General features: G+C 57.3%; 2 protein-coding genes and 1 long non-coding RNA gene across 4 annotated transcripts in view; 1 reads left to right on the top strand and 2 right to left on the bottom strand.

The window, feature by feature from the left end:
• Positions 1–3,787, bottom strand: part of NUDCD3 (NudC domain containing 3) — a 28,021-nt gene extending 24,234 nt beyond the window's left edge. The window contains 3 exon segments of the mRNA XM_054000649.1: positions 1,635–1,912; positions 3,453–3,754; positions 3,757–3,787. Coding sequence (XP_053856624.1) covers positions 1,635–1,912; positions 3,453–3,754; positions 3,757–3,772 — 596 coding nt within the window. The 5' untranslated portion in view covers positions 3,773–3,787.
• A 2,093-nt stretch (positions 3,788–5,880) lies between these two features.
• On the bottom strand, positions 5,881–6,517 carry LOC128820108 (uncharacterized). The gene is made up of 2 exons (XR_008440819.1): positions 6,319–6,517; positions 5,881–5,944 (listed from the first exon to the last, which is right to left on the bottom strand). It is a non-coding gene; the product is annotated as an uncharacterized LOC128820108 (long non-coding RNA).
• Positions 6,518–13,038: 6,521 nt separating this feature from the next.
• Positions 13,039–21,486, top strand: SLC20A1 (solute carrier family 20 member 1). Of its 2 annotated transcripts, none has more exons than XM_054000801.1 (11): positions 13,039–13,169; positions 13,343–13,796; positions 13,876–14,016; positions 14,116–14,201; positions 15,443–15,539; positions 17,113–17,232; positions 18,710–18,958; positions 19,051–19,600; positions 19,845–20,030; positions 20,285–20,369; positions 20,827–21,486. In XM_054000801.1, the coding sequence occupies exons 2-11, from the start codon at positions 13,487–13,489 to the stop codon at positions 20,986–20,988; spliced, it is 1,986 nt and encodes a 661-aa protein (XP_053856776.1). In that variant the 5' UTR covers positions 13,039–13,169; positions 13,343–13,486; the 3' UTR covers positions 20,989–21,486. The 2 variants fall into 2 exon arrangements, with proteins under 2 accessions (XP_053856776.1, XP_053856777.1); XM_054000802.1 differs by having other exon boundaries at positions 13,039–13,179.
• Positions 21,487–21,496: the final 10 nt, after the last annotated feature.

Genomic DNA, 21,496 nt, shown 5'->3' with positions numbered 1-21,496 from the left:
AAGGCTCTTCCCCAACACAGCCAGAGCTCAGGCTCTTCTCCAACACGGCCTCCAGCCAAGGCTACAGAACCTGACTCCACCATTGTCCTAGAATAATGGAATCATGGAATATCCTGAGGTGGAAGGCACTCATGCGGATCATCAAGTCCAGCTCCTGGCCTTGCACAGGACAACCTCAACAATCCCACCATTTGCCCGAGAGCATTGTCCAAATGCTCCTTGAGCTCTGGCAGCCTTGAAGCCATGACCACAGAGCCTGTTCGAGTGCCCAACCACCTCCTGGGGGAAGAACCAAACCTCTCCACTCCTGCCACTTACCATTTCACTGTTCCCAAGATTTTGGTCCTCAGACTGTCCCTTCCATACGCCGAGGCATATGGAATACGCCCCAAAGCCTGAGCTCTGAATTCTCCCTGCCCCTCAGGGGCATCAGCCATCCCAGTCCTTACAGGATTTGGGGTTCTTCCAGTGGTCCACTTCTTTCTGGCAGCTGGCTCTTCCCAATGACATGTCCAAAATTGGCTGGGACAACAGGGATCAGCAGCCCAAGCTTCCCTCCTCACCAAGCACCAGTGGGACAGCAGGGACGAGGCACAGCAAAGCCCCACATATGGTCAGGACCATTGTGGCGATCAGAGAGGGTCGGCACAGCCATCACACAGGGTCTGACCACAGAACACACCAGGGATGGGAGGAGGAGATGGAGTCTGCACAGCCAGCTCACAGCATCACTCCCCCGACTTGGTCAGCAAAGAAAAACTGGAGTTTGAACCTCAGTGAGGCATGAGGGCCCTGAGTATGGGCTGGGCAGCTCTGACTTGGCTCAGGGTCAAGGTGATGCCAGGGAAGGATGAGTGAAGCCTGTACAGGACCTGCATTCAAGTACATGGTTCAGCATCTTGCTGCTCAGCAGAGTCAGACTGGAAGTGTCCCAGAAGCTGTGGAAGGACTTTGACACAAAGACATTTCTGCACAAATGGAGGCTGCTTGGCACTGCTGGAAAGCCACCAAGCCTACCTAAAGAGAAAACTCTGCAGCACTTGCTTGATCTTCAAAGCTGGCCCTGCTCTGAGCCAAGGGCTGGGTCAGAGATCTCTAGAAGGCTCCAAGCCCCTTTGCTGCTGCAGCCTTGTCACACGGCCAAGCCTGCCAGCACCAACTTGCAGGTACTGCAGGTATCCGTGCACACTCCCATACAGCTTCTGGGATGTCTCCCAGCATGCCAGGGAGTCCAGCACTAACAGAAAGATTGCAGGCTGCTGCCAGCACTTCCTCGTGAGCCTTAGCAGGTGCCAGAAAAGGGAAAGTGCACACCATAACCAGTTTGTGGAGGAGCTGCATGGCCCAGCCCAGCTTTGTGGGGCCATGTACAGGATATGCCACCTCTCCTGCTCAGAGCAGAGTGGGAAACGCTGAACCACCTACAGGACAACAATTGCTGCCCTCCTGTGGAGAGTTACACAGGGCCTCCAGCCTTGGAAGCCTGCAAGGGAAATCCTCACAGCCTCCCAAAGGGCTGAGTGTCTGCAGAGGAAGGTCAAAACCCAAAAAGGACTGTGCAGGGAACAGTGGGTACCCTGTCCACAGTTTTGCCTCCCCCCACCAGGAGCATGAAGAAAGTAAGAGACCCTTACGTGAGCAGCTCCGCTGGAGGCTCCATTGACACCGGGCTGGGGGTGGCAGCACCCTGGGCTGCAGCTGCCTCCTGGGTGCCTTCAGCTTCCCCAGCATCTGGTGCTGGGATGTGCTCCGTTGTCTCCACCTCAATCTCCTGAGCTGCAGGACACAGCTTCACCCTCTCGGCGGCTGCAGCTGCCTCCTCCTCCTCCTCCTTCTTCCTCAGCTTCGCCTCCAGCTCCCGGCGCCTCTTCTCATCATCCTGCCTGGCCATCCGTTCAAACACTCGGAATGCCTGGGAGAGAAAGAGCAAACCCAGTGAGCAGCACTCCAACTCTGCCTGGGTGCCCAGAGAAGGAAAGAAGCAGCATCACACACCTGGGGCACCTGCTCCTTCCTGCCCTTCCTCTCTCTGCACCACAAACCTATGCCGAGCTGCTTCAGTCACCAAAACAAACAGCTGATGACTCTTTGAAAAGTCCAATAGCTACGTCAAGCACACCTCAGAAACTCCTGGGAGCATTTTGGAATTGTTTCTAGGATTGTATTCTCAGAGCCAACCTCACCCTAGCCTGGGAAGAGGGCTGGTTACTCCAGGGAAAAGCAGAGTGGTGAGATTCAGCTCTTGGCTGGGAGGGGGCTCCAAGGAAGCCTCCCCTTACCCCATATCCCAGGGCTCACCCAGGGACCATTTGCAAGCCTGGACTCAGATAAAGTCTCCAATAGGCAAGCAGGATGAGCTGCCCCAGGAGAAGCTGCAGGACAGCTGACCTGGCACTGGCTGTGCCCAAGCAGACAGCTGCAGGAGAAGATGTGATCCCAGGAGATGTAATCCCACCCCTCACCTGGCTTCCAGCCATGCCTGTCCAGTGCAGGCTGGAGGTCAGACGTGAAGCCCACAGCTGCGTCTGCAGCAAGGGGTGATGGCCACTCAGACCCTGCACCTGCTTCTTGAATGGGCTGCAAGTTCTCCCACCCCAGTGCCAGGCTTTGGCACTGTAAACATGTTCTAAAAAGCCCTCCTTCATTTCCCAGGAATATTCTGGAGGCAGATTTAGTGCTTCCAGCAGTGGACTGGCACACCTGCTCGATTCGAGGATTCCTCTGGGTCCAGGAAGTGCAGGACAAAGGCCGTGGCCCACGGAGGGCTCCTGCCTGCACAGTCACAACAGGACAGGAGCTCGTGCTACTCACCTCAGCTTTCCTCCCCACGCAGCGAGCAGAGAGGAGGGTGTGGGAGAGGTGAGTACCAGCCCTGCATGGATCATGCAAAGCAACACCTCACAACTGTGTCCCCTGAACTGCAGTTGAGGGAGGATGAGGAGGAACGAGCCCCTTCCACACTGTCCCCACACGCTGAGTACCTCTGGTTGCAGCCATGAGGCCGCTCTAACACCTTCCCGCGGCAGGAACGCTGCACCTCCTTCATTGTGCCCACCCCAAAAACTCTCGAGGGGACACCAGACAGGAACCCAAGCTCGGGCCAAGGTCCGAGCTGATGTCGCAACCCGGCTCTTCCCACCGGGGTCTCGCAGTCCTTGCCTGCCTCCGGGGCTCCTCGTCTTCTTAAGGGGGTGACGCTTCCCCCCGCTTCAAGGCACCTCTCCTGCCTTCCTCTGCGCTCCGTCAGGCAGCGCTGGTGCCCCGGGGGCTGCTGTGCCGCCCGACCCCCGCCCCGCATCCCCCGCTCTGCCCGGACCTAACCCCGCCACCGGCCCGATACGAACAGCGCCCAGCTGGGGAGACACGGCTCGTTCGGCTCGGCCCCGCAGCAGCGACAGCGCCGGCAGCCAGCAAGGCCAGGCCGCGCCACCCCCTCCGGGCGCCGCCGGTACCTGCAGGGCCATGGCCTGCGCCGCGCCGGGCGGGAAGCCCAGGCGGTCCCCGGGCCGCAGAAGGAGCCGATAGAAGTCGGTCTTGCGGTAGAGGAAGCCGAAGAGGATGCGTAGGAACTCCTCCACGTTGCCGACATGCTGCAGGATGCCCAGCAGCGCCTGGTCGTACATGTCAGTGAGCGCGGCCTCCATGGCGGCCCAGGGCCCGCTGTCACGGCAACGGATTCGGCCGCACTTCCGGTGCGCCCGGAACCCGCCTCGCGCACATGTATTCCGGCCGCCCGGGAGGCCCCTCCCGCCCGCTGAGGGTTCCAAGGCATTTCCGGTCCCCCGGTGGCACCGGTGGGACCTCCTGCCGCCTCCGAGCAGCAGCGGACGCCCAGACCCCGCGCCCCCGTGTCCCCAGTGTCGCACTCCCCGTACCCTCCGTGTCCCCCGTGCCCCCGGCCTCCCCCTCCCCTCGCCATTCCCGACTCTGCCCCCGCGGGGGGGTGGGGCTGCAGGTCCCGCCCCGCGCCTGCAGGTGGTGCCCGGGCCCCGCCGCCGCCGCCGCCGCCGCTCGGGGGCGGGGCCCGGGCCGGGCGCGGCAACGGCAGCGGAAGCGGCGCGGGCCGGGTCCGGCGGGGGCGGCTCCCGCGGCCCCGGCGCTGCTCCCGCTGCAGTGCCGGCGCTCGGGGCTGGGGGAGCTCCCCGAGCCGTACTCTCGCTCCGGCCCCCGCTCTCTGGCCTGGTGGCCCCGGCCGCTGTGACCCTCGGCCCGCTCCTCACCTGAGCAGCGTGGGTTTATCCAGCCGTGTGCGGGAGGATTGGTCCACAAAGGTCCTGGCACACACCATATCAAAACTACCGAAATCAAAAATTATTCTCTCAGCTGCTCCCCGCGATCGGCTTGGTCAAGACTGCGACCATCCAGTCAACCCAGCCACCAGACTCGCCCTGCAAATCCCGCTCTGCAGGGGCCCGGAGCGGGGTGGGGGTGCCATGTCAACAGCTCGGAGAGGTGCCATCCCTAGTCCGCCTTTGTCCGGGCGGAGCTGCTCCATCGCAGAAGGTTGGTCAGGCAGGAGCTGCCACTGGTGAAGCTGTGCTGGCTGTCCTGAGCCACCTGGTGCCCTCCACGGGCCTCAGCAGAACTCCCAGGAGGATTTGTTCCATAATCTTCCCAGGCGTAGAGCTGAGGCTGAGGAGTTGGTAGTTCCCAGAGTCTAGGTACTTCTTTTCAATCAGGCATAAATCCTGTTTGTGAACATTTTCATGTCTGTAGTAACAGACTGGAACAACATATTATGTGTTGTAAAACGTGTTTACAACTCTGCAAATACTTTTCAGGTTATTTATAAGTTGTCTAAGGAACTAGCTGAAAGTAGCAGAAAGTAGCCCAGGGCAGTGGCACTGTGGCTGGCAAATGTGGGTTGGTGAAGAAACAGCTGCATGGTGCCCCCCAGACCTGGGAACCGTGCTGGGCAGGGGGGAACTCGGGGCACCCGCCCAAGCTGGCCTGCACTGCAGACATCCCTCAGCCCTGTGCCAGGTACTGTAGACGTCCCCCAGCCCTGTGCCAGGCCCGTGGGGTGCTGGTGGCCAGGGCAGTCCTGCACTGGTACTGCTGGGCCTGTGGCATGGGCAGCAAATCACGGAGGAGACAGGAGCGGCAGCCCGACGGAACTGCTTGCCCTGAGCCAAGGAATTTTCTGTCTCTGGTGCTCTGCCAGGAGGAGGTGCACTAAAATCTGGGAGGGAGAATGGCTGGGACAGCTGAACTGGCCAAGGGCACGCTGTGTGCCATGGAGCATCGTGCCCAGTGAGGTGGGGGGTACCCCTCTGGGGCTCACAAGGGTTTGGGGGCTGGTTTCGCATTGGTTAGGAGGTGGTGAGCAGTTGTAATGTGCATCACTTGTTTTCTTAGGTATCCTCTCACCAAGTTCTTTTTTAAAATTTATTATTATTATTTGAGTGTATTTCAATCATTAAACTGTTTTTATCTCAGCCCACAAGTTCTATTTTCTTTGCTTTCCTGAGTATGCTCCTTAGTCCATGAGGGGCTAAGTAAGTGAACAGCTTCATGTGCCAGCTGACAGTCCTTTTTGATGATTGATGTGGGGCACAAAGGGTTTGAGATAATTCCCAGGTGCCAGCTCCTGACTCCTCCAAGGGAACTCCAGGAAGTGTTTGGTCCAAGTTCAGGGCAGGTCCACACCAGCAGCTGCCTGATGCCATCAGGCACTTCCAGGAGCTCTGGGATTTCCTCTGGAGACATGTAACATCCTAGGTAGTCTCTGCAGAGTTTTCTAGAGCAGCTCTCCAGAGAACCCTGTGTGTGCTGGGGTGTGAGTTTGCGGGCCCCAAGTTGGGCAACTCCTGGGGGGCTCCCCTGGCAGGGGAGACCCTCCTGGAGCAGTTCTGTGTCAGGAACCAGAGACGCATTGGACTTTTTTGGTCTTCAGCATCTGTTTATTGTTATCAAAACTTCAGCACGCTGTCTGCACCAGACCCTGTGTGCAGGAAAAACAGCACAAAAATGGCTAACAAAAAGGCCTCTTGTTACAAGGCCTTTTAAGCCTAATAAAAAACTAAGCTACCCAATTTAGAAGTGACACCTAAATTATTTCCTTTCCAACCCAGTAACTGACCCCTAAAGACACGCAATGTGGATTTTCTACCCAATTACAAGATACCACCCAAACCCAAGAAGAAAGAGGAAGAAGGAAGTAAAATGAACTCGAGACACCACCCTATATCCTCCATCTTGAGCCCATCTATAATATACTAAAAATCCTAAAACCTAAATTCCTCACCCATGTGACATACTAGACTACTCTCTACAATCTCTACAGTCTATTTCACACTTTTGTGGTTTCTGGTTTACCTTGAGGCTTTGGAAGTTTTCTCCATGGATGAGGGTCAAAGTCAGTGCTTCCCTGGGGGTCAGGACACCCCAGGGCAGACAGAGAAATATTCCTGGTGCCCTGGGTTTCCACACTGGGAAAGGGCTGAATCTGGTGCCTTTGCTTGACCTGTCACCAGCAGCTGGGGAATATTTGGGTCCACCGTGGAGATTGCAGAATGTTGCTGGTAGAAGGCCCCATGAGGTCACAAAGCGCCCCGTGGAGCCTCAGAGCCAGGCCCTGCAGGTGTGCAGTGCACGTTGGGCGTCGCGGGCTGCAGCAGCAGTGGCAGCAGCAGCAGCTGCATCATGGTGCAGGCACGGTGGGCCCTGACTCTCACCCTCCTCCTGGCAGCCCTGCCAGCCCAGCACGTTGGGGCTACTCCGTGGCAAGCACAGCCCATGGGTAGGTGGGCAGCACGCAGCTCTGACAGATCCCGAGGGGCAGCAGTGATTCACAATTCACTTGATGCTCTTTCTGACTCGGAGTTCACCTGGCACTCTTTCTGAATCGCGATTCACCTGATGCTCTTTCTGACTCGGAATCCCACCTGGCACTCGGAATCGCACCTGACACTATTTCTGACTCGCAATTCACCTGGCACTCTTTCTCTCCGAAGCGCTGGAGCGTGCAGCGGCGCAGGAGGAGGCGCCTCAGGAAGGCCGTCAGGCAGTGCCAGGCCCTGGGGAAAGCACCGGGGCCTTTCACACGGCAGGTGTGTGGGTAATGGCTGTCCTTTGGCCGTTCAGCCCCGGCTGGCTGCAGGCTCTGCCCTGTGCAGACACAGACGGTGCTCTCCAGCAGCCAGCAGTGGTTCAGAGGTGACTGTCATAGGATGTTGCTGTTGCCGTCCCAGGGACCCACGCTCAGGCACTCTGTGGGTGCAGCAAGATGCTCACCACCTCTCACACTCCCTTCTCAGGGATTTCAGAACTTTGTTCTTTTGGGAATGAGGCCACCTGGGCACCCCTCAGCAAATTATGGGAAATGTGACTCTGGTTTCAATGTCCCTCCAACAGCACCTGCATCCCAGGCGTTGCTGTGAGACCCTGGAGGCCCTGACACAACAGAGGGCAATCCCTCCTCAGAACTGGGGTCCAAAGGGGTGCACTCTCAGATCAGTATGGCTGAGGGGGACCCTACATCATCCTCCTGCAAACTCTGTGCCTGAGCCATGCTGAGCATTTACTTTTCCCTGATCCCTGACAGTACTGGCCAACCCTGGGGAAGGCCCTCATGCCAGGATATAGGAATGCTTTCAAAATTATCCAGGTACTGAGCAGTCCAGACACGGGTTGTAAGTGGGAGACAAGTCCTGAAAACTGGGGGCAGGCAAACGCTGCCTGTACTGCAGAAAAGGCAATAAGGGAGAGGGAAGTTCAGGTACCTCCCCAGAGGGCCTGACTGCATCCCCTTGGGGATGTGGGTGATGGGCTGGGGAGGGAGGGCTGGGCGTGGCTCTCCTTGACACAGGAATGGGCTTTGTCCATCTCACTCCAAGGGTCGGCTGGTCACAGTTTTGCTCCCCCCATGCTCTCTGTCCAGCCCCCTGAGTCCTGTCTGTGGGGACAGCCGTATCCTTCAGCATCAGAGTCTCCATCCAGGGCAGCACCTGCCGAGCCCTGAAAGGGAAGATGGGCAAGTGCAAGAGGAGTTGTGGGCAAATGTGAAGGATCCCCAGGAACAGGGAGCAAAGTCTAGGTGTGCTGTGTTCTTCCATGATCCTCTTCCCTGTTCTGTTGTTCCATCAGGACAGATGGTGCTCCAGAGTATGAGGGGAGCTCCTTGGGGAGTCTGGTTGCAGCTGTGGGCACAGGCAGGGCTTTCCTAGCTTCTCAGCTGGACTCTGCACTGGAACTCCCCTGGCACTGCCGGAGTCATTCGTCAGTCCTGACTGACTGAGGGCTGCTTCCAGGGTTTGCTGGGGGCAAAATGCAACTTTATTCTTTGCATCAAGGTCCAGAGTATCAAGATGGAAGGGGACAGTCTTCCGTGGAGACATCCAAAGTGCTACATGAAATCCTGAGGGAGCTGAAGATGATACTAGGAGGTGGGTACAGGTCACTCCTGCCCAGCACAATTGGGCAGCTGAGGTTTCAGGTGCATGTAGGGGCACACCGTACCCTCCCACACCCACACCCACACCCACACCCAGACCCTCACTGAGGGACCCTCCATGTACCCTGCGGGTACTGCTGAGCTGCAAGGGTGGTCTAGAGTCTGTACTGCCGGTTGTGTCTCCAGCTGAGTCCTGGGGATTGTGTTTGCCCCAGTCAGATCATCCCTGGCCAGAGCACAAGAGAAATTGTGGGCGCATGGGAAGAATCCCCAGGATCAGGGAGCAAAGGCAGACACTGGAAGAACTGGATTAAGGCCACTCCAAAGTGTAAGCAAAGCTGAGAGGAGAGAGAGAGGGTCCTGAGAGTGGGGACTTGCAAGGCCTTTGGGAGTTCCCTTGGTTTCTACTGAAGCTGTGGAAATGTCGCCACCACAGGATATTCCCTTGTTCAGAGCTGCTAGTGAAGTGAGAAATTACATTTGTTGGCAGTGTCAGCCCTCTGGTGAGACTGCCAGAGGTGTGCAGGACACACTAATGTGCACAGTTGGTCCTCCAGGTGTGAACAGCCTGAGCCTCAACAGCGCTGTCAGCAGGAGATCCGCCAGCGCTGGGAACACCGGAGCAGAGCTGACTGCTGTGGATAATGGGACAGACCCAAACGCTGTGCAGGGCAGGGCAGACACAGATGCTGTGGATGCCGATTCTTTCCAGAAGTACTGCGTCGAAGGCATCGTGGCAGTCCTTGGCTCAATGCTGCTGGGAATGGTGCTGTGTTGTGTGCTCCATGTGTGGAGGAAGAGGAGAAAGTGATTTGGCAGGGCGGAGGGGAGCTGCTGAAGCAGTATTGGGTGGCATGAGGTGTTTTGAGCTCTGGGTGCCCAGTAAGTCACTGTGGAGATTGGTGCTGTGGGCTGGCACTCCGTTCCCTGCCCACAGCTCCCCTGTGGTGCCCACGGCCCACGGGGTGCCCAGCGCTGCTCCGCACCCTCACACCCACCCTGTGCCTCAACAGCTTCCTCTGTCCGCAGGCGCCTCGCAGCTGCCTGAGCCAGCTCCGAGTGCCCAGAGAGCCAGACAAGCCAGCAGAATATTTGGAGAATATTTATATTTTTAAATAAAGAGCAGCAGCACAATCAATTGTGTTGTTCTGGCAGCAAACTCACAGGAGTGCCACTGCGGGGCCTGGGGGTCCCCTGGGTACTGAGGGGGTGCGGGGAGCCCCACGATGCCACTGATTCAAATTGATTCTAATTTGATTTTCACTACATGTATTATCCATGCTGTAAGCAATACAGTGACCCTGGACATGACCCTTTGTTGTGTTTTTGCAAATTCATATTAATTCCACCTGAACATGAGGAAGAATTTCTCTGTGCAGATGACCACGCACTGGAACAGATTGCCCAGGTTGTGGAGTCTCACCCACTTGTGGTATTCCAGGACTGTCTGGACACAATTCTGTGCAATGTGCTCTGGATGACCTTGCTTGAGGAGGGCACTGGGACTAGATGATCCCACTGTTGTCGCTTTCAACCTTATCCACAATGTGATTCAAGTTTGTTTTCACTAATACCTTTGAAAGTGATCCACCAGCACGCAGTGAGTGGAAGGGGTCTCCCATGCAGGTGAGATTGTTTCATGTGCTTGGGCACCATCTCCTGGAGAAATGCATGGCAAGGAAAGGAGCTGGATGAGTGAGCTGGGGCTGATCTTGGCAGGGCTTTTTCCATCCCGGCTTACTGGAACACCCAGAAAAGATGGGCTGCCTGTGCAGGTGTCCCCTGTGGAGCTCTGCCACAGGATCCTTGTGTCTGGCTGCTGTCCAGAGCAGGCACTGAGTGCTTCCCAGCCTCCAGCAACACACAGACCCAGGAATACTTTATATCTATTCTGTTCTATACCTTTTTGTCATGACATATTAACACTCTGTGGTTCACGCATTTATTCTGAACCTGCTTTCCTGTTGCTCCAACAAACCAAACTATTCATGAATCTGGATCCTGTAAGTTGTCACGGAACATGACCGCACTTACGGTGCCCAGTTGGTGACACAGGGAGGGGCCATGTAGGCACATGTGGCAGGGGTGAGAGCACTGAAACAACTTTTGGGGTGAGGTAAGGAGAGAGTGATCATTCAACAGTTAAGTCATGGGCAAAACACTTGACTCAGGAAAATTAATTTTAATTTATTACCAATTAACAACCGAGTAGGACAACATGAAATAAGGGGATCAGTCAGGAGTGGAGCCTGGGTAGGCAGGGACACCAACAGCTTGGGTGCTGGGGGTTTCTGGAGTGCTGGTGACACTTAAGAGGTCCAGAGTGTGCCAATGAGTGTTGGGATGCCCAGTGATGCTGTTGAACACCATGGCACATGCAGGGACCTGCAGGTCAAAGCCAGCACTAGGACTGGGAGTGGTGATGCCAAGCAGGTGGATTTCGGGGCACACTCAGCATCCATCAAAGGCTCCCAGTGCAGGAGTTACAGACTTACTGGTGTTACTGGGGCGGGGGGATGTAGTCTGTAGGTGAGACGGCCACAGGCTGGAGTGTTTCCCAGGGCGTTTCCCTGCAGCTCCCAGAGTGCTGCCTCACTGCTTGAAGTGCCTCCAGTGTCACAGCCCCACTGCTCAGGGGTAGGGCTCACTGTAGCAGTGAAGCTGACAAAGGTCTAAGGATCCCCTCACAGTGCTGGGAACCTGCAGTGTATTGTCCTGGGGGCATCTCAAAGGGCCACCCAGCCTGCTCCTTCCCAGCACATCCTTGGCCCTGCACCCCATCTATTCTGTTCTATGATCAATGCTGCTCCCCATGTACGAGGCTCTGTACCCCTCTGTACCCTCTGCAAGGCTCAGGGCTACACCCTTCCACACTTGGCCACACACCTGCACACTTTGTGCTGTGCCCCATGTACCTGTTCCTGCACCCTGTATGCCCAGTACTGCTCCCCAGACCTGCCTCTACCCCTGCAGGGGTGTAGACACACCTGTATCCCTTCTCAGCTTTGAGATACAGGGTTATGGGGTCTGGGGGCCCAGAACATGGATCCTAGCAGCTTCATCCAGGGATTCCTGCCACAGTTTCCTCCCCAGTTCATGCACCTAGGGCAGATTGGGATGCCCAGTGGTTACAGGAATGTGGAGTGGGGACAGGGGAAAGGTGTGGGGTCATCTCCTGCTAATGCTTTGGCAAGCTGAGAGTGGCAAGGGGTCCCCAGGCTCCAGGTACACATCCCTCCTCACCCCCCAGGCCCAGCCCGGGCTGTGCTGTGGCTCTGTGCACCCAGTGCTGCACGTGGCCCGGGACACAGGGCCCATGGGGACACAGGACGGACTCTGGCCGGGTGACGCAGGAGCAGCCATGCAGCAGGGCTGGGGCACCCTGGCCACTTCCCCCCGTACCAGGTGCCATCTGCAGCCCCTAGTCACTAGCGTCCCCGTGACGCGATGGCCTGGCCACAACCAGCCCCTAGCCGCTGACCCGTGAGGCGGCACCAACCCCTGGCCAGACACCCCAGCTTCCCATGCCGGCTGACCCGCTGCTCTGGGGCTGCCTGTGGCCTCTGACCACTGAGCCGTGGTTCCTGCTGGGCAATGATCACCCCGAGATGGGAATGGGCACCAGCGCTCCCCCTGCTCAGGGCACATGTGTGCCCCCAGCATGTGCATGAGAACACATATGCACAGATGGCTGCACGCTGGAGGGGCTCACCCCTGCCTGTGTCATCCAGGTTGGAGGTGCTGGGGCAGACCCTGCAGGACCTCCTGGGAACCTCCTGGGACCTTGCAGGATCCCCTGAGCTGGCACCACTCAGCTGGGGATGCTGGTGGGTACTGGTTTCAGTCCCCACATGTGCTCCTTGCTGAGGCCAGTGGGTGCCCCTGGGTTGGTGCTGGTCTCAACCAGTGCAGGCACAAGGCCCATGCCTGATGCCAGTTCAGAGCTGGAGTGTGACTGAGCCATACTGGAGTGCCAGCCCGGTGGTCAGCAGCTCAGTGCCCGCCTGAGCTGGTGCAGCACTGTTGCTGTGCCTGGCAGAGGCTGGTCATGCTGGAGCTGAGCAGAACTGTTCCACATTTGGGCCAGACCCACACGGATCCACACCCATGCCAAACCGTGTCAGGGTGTGCTGGAGCCCAGCCTGGGCCCTCACACACGCTGGGCTGTGCCCGTGCCACAGTAGAGCAGAGCCCACATCGGTGGCAAGCCGTGCCAGATGTGCCCGAACCCAGTCAAGGCCACACCCGTGCAGGGCTGAGCCAGACAATGCCAGGGCAGAGCACACATCTGCGTCAGGATGTGCCACACCAGTGCTGGGTGGTGCCAGAGTCGAGTCAGCCCACTGTCGGGCTGGGCTGTGCCGTGCCGTGCCGTGCCGGTGCCGGTGCCGGTGCCGGTGCCGTCCCTCCACCCGGGGCACGCCGAGCGCACACGTGGTTCTCAGGCGCGCTGCCCGCGCGGGGGGGCGGGGCCGGGCCCCGGCTCCGTGCTCGGCGCTACCCAATGGCAGCGCGGCCCCGCCCTTTCCCTCGGCGGGCGGGCCAATGGCCAGCGAGGGCGCTGCCGGGCCCGGCGGGAGGGCGGGACTGCGGTCACGTGGGGGCGGAGGGCGGTGTTAAAGGCGCCGGGCGCTGTGGCCGCGTCAGTTCGGGCGGCGGGGGCGGCCGGGACCGGTAGGGACCGGGCCTGAGGGCAGCGAGGCAGCGGCGACGGCACTGCAGCGGCCCCGCAGCTGCGGCTTCCTGGTTAGCGCGGCCCGGCGCGGCCCAGCCGGTGAGCGGAGGTGACGGGCAGGGGCGCGCACACACGCACACATGGCGGCGGGAGGGGGCGGTGGCGGTGGCGCGCGGGGGAGCGGCCGTTACCGGCGGCGGGAAGGGCCGGTATCCGGTGCTCAGCCTGTGAGCACCCTGCTCATTCGGTGCTAAGCTCTGTCTTTCCCGCAGGATGAAGAGCGGCGCAGACCATGGCGCGGCACCCAGCCCCTGCGACCGACCTGCCCGTAGGACGTCGCAGTCTCCCCGAGCCCTATAGCGATCCCTCTATTTAATTTTATACCTAATTTATTAACCCATCGCCCCGCCCCCGCCATGGAACCCACGGTGCCCACCGCCCCCATGGCTGACTTCCTCTGGATGCTGGTCCTGGGTTTCATCATTGCCTTCGTCCTGGCCTTCTCTGTTGGCGCAAACGACGTGGCTAACTCCTTTGGCACGGCTGTGGGCTCGGGGGTGGTGACCCTGCGGCAGGCCTGCATCCTGGCTAGCATCTTTGAGACGGTGGGCTCTGTCCTGCTGGGAGCCAAGGTCAGTGAGACCATCCGGAAGGGTCTGATTGATGTGGAGATGTACAACTCCACACAGCAGCTCCTGATGGCAGGCTCGATCAGCGCCATGTCTGGTAAGGAGCAGGGAGGTTGCAGTGTAGGGGCACTATGTCCTAGGGTGATGGCTTTCTTAGTAGGCTGCTTCTTCTCCAGGATCTGCTGTGTGGCAGCTGATGGCTTCATTCTTGAAGCTCCCCATTTCTGGTACCCACTGCATCGTCGGAGCAACCATTGGCTTCTCACTGGTGGCCCAAGGGCAAGAAGGTGTCAAGTGGTCGGAGTTGCTGAAGATTGGTAAGTCCAGCTGGCAGGACCACCCCAGCCATGGACCCCATGTATGCCTGGGCTTCCTTTTCCAGCAGCAGGATGCTGATTGTGCCTCCCACTTTCTAGTGTTGTCCTGGTTCATCTCACCCCTTCTTTCGGGCATCATGTCTGCTATCCTGTTCTTCCTCGTCCAGAGGTTCATCCTCTGTAAGGTAAGGGCTATCTGCCCTGTTTTCTGGTACTTTGGGGCTCTTGGCTGCTCTCAATGGACTCGTTGGCTGGCTTGTGGTCACCAGGGCTTCTGCTGGCACATCCTGGAGTGTATATGTTGGCATTAGGGGAGCCCTTTGGGAGCTGAAGTAGTGAGAAAATGGGGCCTGTGGCCACTCCACAGATTGGACTTGGAGGGTTTTGGGGCATCACCTCCCCTCTGAAACATGGGAGTTGTCTTGCCTGGCTTCGGCAGGAACAGCCCTGTTTCCCAGTAATGAAGTAGCTCAGAAATGATAATACCAGAGCTGTCAGCTGGGCTTTTCCAAAATCCTGGTGTAAGGATTTTTTTCTTTTTTCCCCATGGGGTGGGCTGCAGGTGAAGGTGGTTATCCACAGCCATGGCATTCCTCAGCTGGGAGGAGAATTGTTCCTGAGGCTGGGGAAACCACATTCCTTCCACCTGTGACCCCAGCTATGCAGAGAAACTCCAGCATTTTCTTCTGCATATCTGAGGTTAAATTCCTTGAAGTTTTACCTCTAACGATTGAAGAGATGTTAAGATCTTATCACTGGCAGCCCTTTAAAGCAGCTCAGCGTCACCACTGTCACAGTAACCTTGTGTAACCAGCCTCCCAAAGCTGGCCCTGTCATGCTCCATCTTGGTGCTGAACAGTTCGGTTGCTCCGTGCTGCTTGGCATTCAGGAAGGCTTGGTGTGCTTGTCCTGATGCCAAATCCCAATTGCTGGGTAGCAGTGGGGATTAAACGCTCCTGCTGCTGGGGTGAGGGCCTTGCTGCCAGATATGTGGTCACATAAGCTCCTTTGTGACTAATGGACTTTTTATTTTGTTCAAGTCAGTTGGAAAGGGGTAAAAACTTTGAAAGTTCTTGGGGATTTGAAAGAAAAATATAAGTTGAGGTGCCAGTTTGGGGAGCCAGGGAAAGGGTTCAGAAGCCAGATAGAGATGAGTTGTTCCAGGCTTGGGAGTGCTGGAACCCTTGGCTGGGCCTGCCCTAGCTCTCTGGCGAGCCAAGTGGGATCCAGGTATTGTTCCACCTCCTGCCCTCCCAGCCAGGGGCCATCTGACTGTGGGTTGTTCCCTAAAGGCTGTTGGGAGCTGTCACCTGTAGATGACTGAGGGCACAAACCCTTTCTGGAAAGAATTTGTTGCTAAGCTGCTCCTTGGCTGCTGCACAGTCCCCCAGTCTACCTCTCTACAGCACTGGTTTGTGTTTTCCAGGCAGATCCTGTTCCTAATGGCCTGCGAGCTTTGCCCGTCTTCTATGCTTGCACTGTGGGAATCAACCTCTTCTCCATCATGTACACTGGGGCGCCCTGTAAGTGCACAGCAGAATGCTTGACCCTGAATTTTGAAATTCTTTCTAAAGCCTCCATTAAATGCACGATTTACCCCTTTTTTGCTTTACAGGGCTGAGATCTCCTAGAAGGCGGCTGGCCTGTGCCGGTTACGGAAGGCGGCAGGCTAGCCTGCACTCTCTGGGCTAGGTAGTTGCCCAACCAAAGAGACCTGCTCAAACTAAACTCCTCCAGACCTTTCTCCTTAGACTTCCCAGGACTGGCCAATAACATGACTTCCCCTTCCCTTCTCTTACCTGTGCTAAAACTCAGGTATCTGCTGGCTGCCAAAGAGGCTCTTCAGGCTGCCGGTGGTGGGGCTATGAGCAGGGAATGGGGCTGTGCCTCCTGGTTCATCCTGTCCCTAAAAACAAGCTAATTACTCTTGTTGAGAAGAGCTGGCACATGTGCTGCAGAGTCTGAGCTTCAGGTGGAAAAGTCAAACTAAGATGCTGTGTTGCAGGGGACAGGTCACGAGCAGGACTAAGAGAGGGCTCAGCAGGGATAGGTGGATTTGCCTGTGGAGCTAGAGGCTCAGTCACCTCCGTTGTTTGCTGGGATGACTCGGCCTGAGCTGTTTTCTGGTGTGAGCGTGGGTTTCCTGTTGTGGAGGAGCCTCTGGAGGTGGGATGCGGGCAGGCAGTGCTGGTTCTGGCAGAGCTTACTCTGTAAACAGTGGCTGGAAAATTTTTTGGAGGGATGTCAGCTTCCCCGAGCTCTCCAGCATGGGGGGAGAGGAGGACAGGCCTGTGGTGGTGCTGCTGGGGGCACCGGGGCTGCTCCAAAATCACTCGATCACTTGGCATGTCCAAAGTGGATCTGTGTTTATCCTGAGCCCTGAACTGCTGAGTGAGCTCTAGGTTGCTTGAGCGCATAGTTTGCAGGCAGACCTGTGCCTGGTTGAGGTGTCTGGGCTGCTTCAGGAGCAGTAAGTCACTGCCTGCAGCAGCAAATGCAGGGTTTGGATAGTCACAAGCACCTGATTCCCTACCTGGGCTTGTGTGATGCCAGTCCTCTGCTCAAAGTCAGGCTGCCTGTGAGAATGTTCCTAAGTGGGTCATGTATCGCCTCAGATGCCATGAAGCCTAAATTCCTATTGACTCCTGGAGCAGAAGAGCTGCTCTCCCCAACAGCTGCAGGGGCTGGAGAGCTCTGGGGGGGAGCAGCCCAAGCGTCTGTGTCCTCCCCAGAGCAGGGAAGCAGCACCAGCGCTGCAGCAGCCACACTGGGAGCTGTTTTTTCCTTTGACATTGCAGCAAATGAGGAGACAAGAGCTGTGTGGAGCCCGGGGCATGCACCACTCTGTGCAGGGTTTGGCTGGGGGAAGGGGCTGTGAAGGGTTAGCTGCTGAAGGGGTATGACCTGTGGGGCTGAGAGTATACCTGGGGTCTCAGCATGGTCAGTGATGCCTTCCCAGCAGTGTTTCTCCCTAGCAGGTGGATTAGCTCAGGGCTGTTGCAGGTGATGGAGTCCCTATGCCTGGGAAAACCAAAGTCATATATCGAGGAGGGTCTTGCCTGGAGGTTTTCAAAGATCCGTTGTTTTATTTCCTAGTGCTGGGCTTTGACAAACTTCCTCTGTGGGGTACCCTCCTAATTTCGGCGGGGAGTGCTGTTGTCTGTGCTCTCATCGTCTGGTTCTTTGTATGTCCAAGAATGAAGAAGAAAATTGACCGTAAGTACCACGTCCCTCTGCGATCCTTGGGGAAGGGCACGCTCTGGGTAACCGACTTCTCTTCCCAGTGGGAGATCCCGTTAAGCTGTGGGGCTGTTATTAACAGAATCCTCGTCTTCACTCGGGGATTAACCTGCTCTGAGTCGCTGGGGCACTCACCACACTGGGCTCTGCCTGCTCCTAACCCAGGCACCCAAAACCCCCCCAGGAGCAGCGGTTGTACTGCTGAACAGTGTCTGGGGCTGATTGATCTGCAGGGTGATCCCTCCTGGAGCTGTGGGCAGTATCAGACAGCTTGTCCTGCTCTTAATAGAGGAGAGAGAAGGCAAGAGGCAACGTGCCTGTTGTAACCTTTAATCTTCTCATACCTGCTGAGCAATCCCTTGGCCTGGCTGATGCAGATCACAAGTTTAAAGCTGACGAAATCCTTTCCCTGTAGCAAAAAATCCAAAACACTATTGAAAGGCATCCAAAGGATCAGCCTGGAGCTCTGCCTCCGGAGCAGTGCTTGGAACTGCATGTGGTCCTGAATATCAATGATGTGTGCAAGCTGAGGCCTTGGGAGTTGGTGATGAGGGGATGTCTTTGCTGTGCTGGTGTAATTGGGGTGTGACTAACAGCTTTATGGCTGCTCTTGACAATCCTCCAGCTGTTTAACTTAACTCCTGCCTGTGAGGTGAGGTGGGCTCTTCTGCCTGTCAGGCATACTCCCTGCCTGCCCAGAGCATCCCTGGGAGGAGGTGGGCATGCAGGGGGAGACAGTTCTGCAGGGACTGGATGCCAGGATGAAGGGCTGATGCCACAACCCAGCCCCTGAGGCAAACAAAGTGACAGGGAAATGGTCATGTTTGTGACAAGAAGGCGGTTTTGGTTGTTGTCTGAAGGAGCTGACCTCATGTTTTCACCTGGAGAAAACATGCTTTTACTGTTAGAGGCGGAGGAACAGCCTCAGGTTCCACAGCTTGGTGCTGCTGGTTTGGCTCCTCAGGGTGGACAGGAAACCAGGCTGCCTTTGTGGGGTGGAGGCCAGCTCCTGTTTGGGTTTGTCGTCCACCAGTGGAAGCTGGAGAGGAGCCCAGGCTAGAGCTGCTGGGCTGGTAGAGGATCTGGGCTCTTCTGGGCGCCTCTCTGTCAGCTTCAGGGGTCATAGCTGCTCCAGAAGTGCCCACAGGGATGGGACAAACATGGCCCAAAGAGGAACCTCTGCACTAGACATTACTGACATAAAAGCCCCATAAATGTGTTCACCACACCCCGTGTGGGTGGGGGTGTCTAAAAATAGGGGATGAGCTGGCTTAGATGGTTTGGCTGTTGTGCCCGGGACAAGGTGTGACTGTCCAGCAGTTTCCAAAGTTCAGGATGTGGAGGAGCTGTAAATTTGGCTGCCATAAATCTGAGTGGCAAAGGGTGTGGGCTTGCTGCTGGCATTGGGTGCAGTGGAGGAAAGGGTTTTGATGGTGGCTGCCCCTCTTCACAGGAGAGATAAAATCAAGTCCTTCTGAAAGCCCCTTGATGGAGAAGAATGTTTGCCCAAAGGAGGAGCAAGAGGAGGCCAAGATGCCCTTGGGCGATGCTAAGGGCCCTGCTGCTGATGCCGGGTCAGCCATCCCCCCCCAGGCAGTGCTGGAGGAGAGGATGGTCTCCTTCAACCTGGGGGAGCTGGAGGAGGCCCCAGAGCAGGAGAGGCTTCCGAGCCTCGACCTGAAGGAAACAAGCATTGACAGTGGTGAGTAGCAGGGGGTGATTCGGGTGGTAAGACTTCCCCAACCCTGGGCACCCCTTGGTGCTAACCCCTCCACCTGCTGTCCCTGCTGGCAGGAGCTGTGCGGCTGCCCAATGGCAACCTGGTCCACCTGAGCCAGGCAGTGGGCCACCAGCTGGGCTCAGGTGGGCAGTACCAGTACCACACTGTGCACAAGGACTCCGGCCTCTACAAGGAGCTGCTGCACAAGCTGCACCTAGCCAAGATGGGGGACTGCATGGGGGACTCGGGGGACAAGCCCCTGCGGCGTAATAACAGCTATACCTCCTACACCATGGCCATCTGTGGCATGCCCCTGGACTCTCTGCGTGCCAGGGACAGCGAGGAGGGGGAGAAGCTCAGCTGGTCTGTGGTGGACACTAAGAAGAGGGTCCGCATGGACAGCTACACGAGCTACTGCAACGCAGTGGCAGATGCACACCCGGCTGCAGACGTGGACCTGAACACAGCCCAGGCAGAGCTGGGTGCCAGTGACCGCAAAGGCAGCAGTAGCTCCCTGGAAGAGTGGCATGAGCAGGACAAGCCTGAGGTGTCTCTACTCTTCCAGTTCTTGCAGATCCTCACAGCCTGTTTTGGCTCCTTCGCTCACGGTGGCAATGATGTCAGGTCAGTGGAGTTAGTGGGAGCCAGGGAGGCTGCTAGCTGGGGCTAGTGCTCACAGAATCATGGAATCACAAAATAGTTTTGGGTGGAAGGGACCTTAAATCTTGTTCCAACCCCCTGCCATGGACATGTTCCTCTTGACCAGGTTGCTCCATGTGCCATCTAACCTGGCCTTGAACACTTCCAGGGATATTCTATCTTGCCAAGAGCCTCTGGCCCTCTAGACCAGATCCTCTTTCTCTTCCAGCAATGCCATTGGGCCCCTGGTTGCACTCTTCCTGGTCTATCAGACGGGCGATGTGGCTACCAAGGTGGCAACTCCCATCTGGCTACTTCTCTATGGGGGTGCAGGGATTTGCATTGGCCTGTGGGTCTGGGGAAGGAGAGTCATCCAGACGATGGGGAAGGACCTGACTCCCATCACACCATCCAGGTAAGGGCTACCATGGAGCTGAGGGGAGGTTCCATGCAGCCTGAAAGCTACATTCTGTTCCAGGAGCCCCTCTCCATTCTCTCTTGGGAATTTCAGTGGTGGAGCTAGGGTGTGTGTGGCTCCAACACCTTGCTGCAACCAGGGGGGGTTCACCCAGGGGTCTGGAGAGCCAAGCTGTGCTGCCTTGAGCTGAGCCCACTGGGTGTTTTGGGGTATCCAGTGCCCCTATTCTGATCTGCTTTCTGTCCCTGCAGCGGCTTCAGCATTGAGCTGGCGTCAGCACTGACGGTGGTCATTGCCTCCAATGTCGGCCTCCCAATCAGTACAACCCACTGCAAGGTAGGAGGGGTAGGGGGGATGGCTTTGGCTCAGTGTGAGGGCAGTGTTCCCAAATCTTGGTGCTCATAGGGCTGAGCTGTGTGGGAGGCCATGCTCTGGGCCACTGGCTGCTGTCAGCTCCCAGCTCTGCCGCTTGCATCTCAATGTAAGGTTGGCGTGGCTGCTCAGCCTCGGGGTGGGTCCCTGGGGCACTCGGGAGATGATGGGAGAACAAAACCCCTTTCATGGTCCCCTAGGCTCTGCCATGAGGCCCTGGGAGCCCAAGTGCTGCAGGATCCTGGTCCTGTCAACCCTCTGGGGTGGCAACTCCTTGCCCTGCATTCCCTGCCTGTGCTTTGTGAGGTCCCCACAGGCTGGAGCAGGACCCAGGGCTCTGGCCCGAGGGGTGAAGGAGCGCATGTTTGGGGGGTGCAGATGGCTGCTCTGGTGCTGAGCTGTGCCCTGACTCCTTCTGCAGGTGGGTTCAGTTGTCTCAGTGGGCTGGCTGCGCTCCAGGAAGGCAGTGGACTGGTGCCTATTCCGAAACATCTTCATGGCGTGGTTTGTCACTGTCCCCATCTCCGGCCTCATTAGTGCTGCCATCATGGCTGTCTTCAGGTTTGCTGTCCTGAAGGTGTGAGGGCACCAGGGCTCCCACTGCTCCTGCTTTCCACTGCTGTCTTCCCTTGAGGAGCCACTGAAGCTGCCTGCTGTGGGGTGGCGGCTGCGCCCATCTGCGCATAGTGCTGTCACTGAAGTATATATATTTTTTTTTTTAATATAACTGTCTTGGCGCTAACATTGTGGGGGTACGCTACCAGGGCTGTATCTGCCCCCAGGTGACCCCCCTGATCTGCTGTAGCTGTAGATAAGCAGTTACTGAGGGCCACTTTCTCACTTCTACCAATCCCCTGGTAGTGATTTCTTGGGGGAAGGACAGAGGTTGGTCCTTGCCTGCCCTGGAACAAAGGGCTGGGGAGTCGTGGGGTAGCCCTCTTGCAGGCTCTGCAGTGTTCTGCTTTGCCTCCATTGCCGTAGCGCTGTGGACACCATCCTGCTCGGGGGCCCTGGGGGCTGCCCTCTGGCCCCCTGTCACTGCTGCTACCTCGGACTTAATAAAGATTTCCTTTGTATGCCAGTGCTGCCTG

Source organism: Vidua macroura, chromosome 28, assembly GCF_024509145.1.
Source record: "Vidua macroura isolate BioBank_ID:100142 chromosome 28, ASM2450914v1, whole genome shotgun sequence".
In the NCBI taxonomy this organism is placed as follows: Eukaryota; Metazoa; Chordata; class Aves; order Passeriformes; family Viduidae; genus Vidua; species Vidua macroura.
The sequence above is the reverse complement of the archived record's forward strand: the minus strand, read 5'-3'. Positions and strand labels throughout refer to the sequence as shown.

Coding starts and splice junctions, on each gene's coding strand:
- SLC20A1 (XM_054000801.1), top strand. CDS start 13,487: ATGGAACCCACGGTGCCCACCGCCCCCATGGCTGACTTCCTCTGGATG. Junction 13,797..13,875: donor CTCGATCAGCGCCATGTCTG/GTAAGGAGCAGG, acceptor CTTCTTCTCCAG/GATCTGCTGTGTGGCAGCTG. Junction 15,540..17,112: donor CATGTACACTGGGGCGCCCT/GTAAGTGCACAG, acceptor TTTATTTCCTAG/TGCTGGGCTTTGACAAACTT.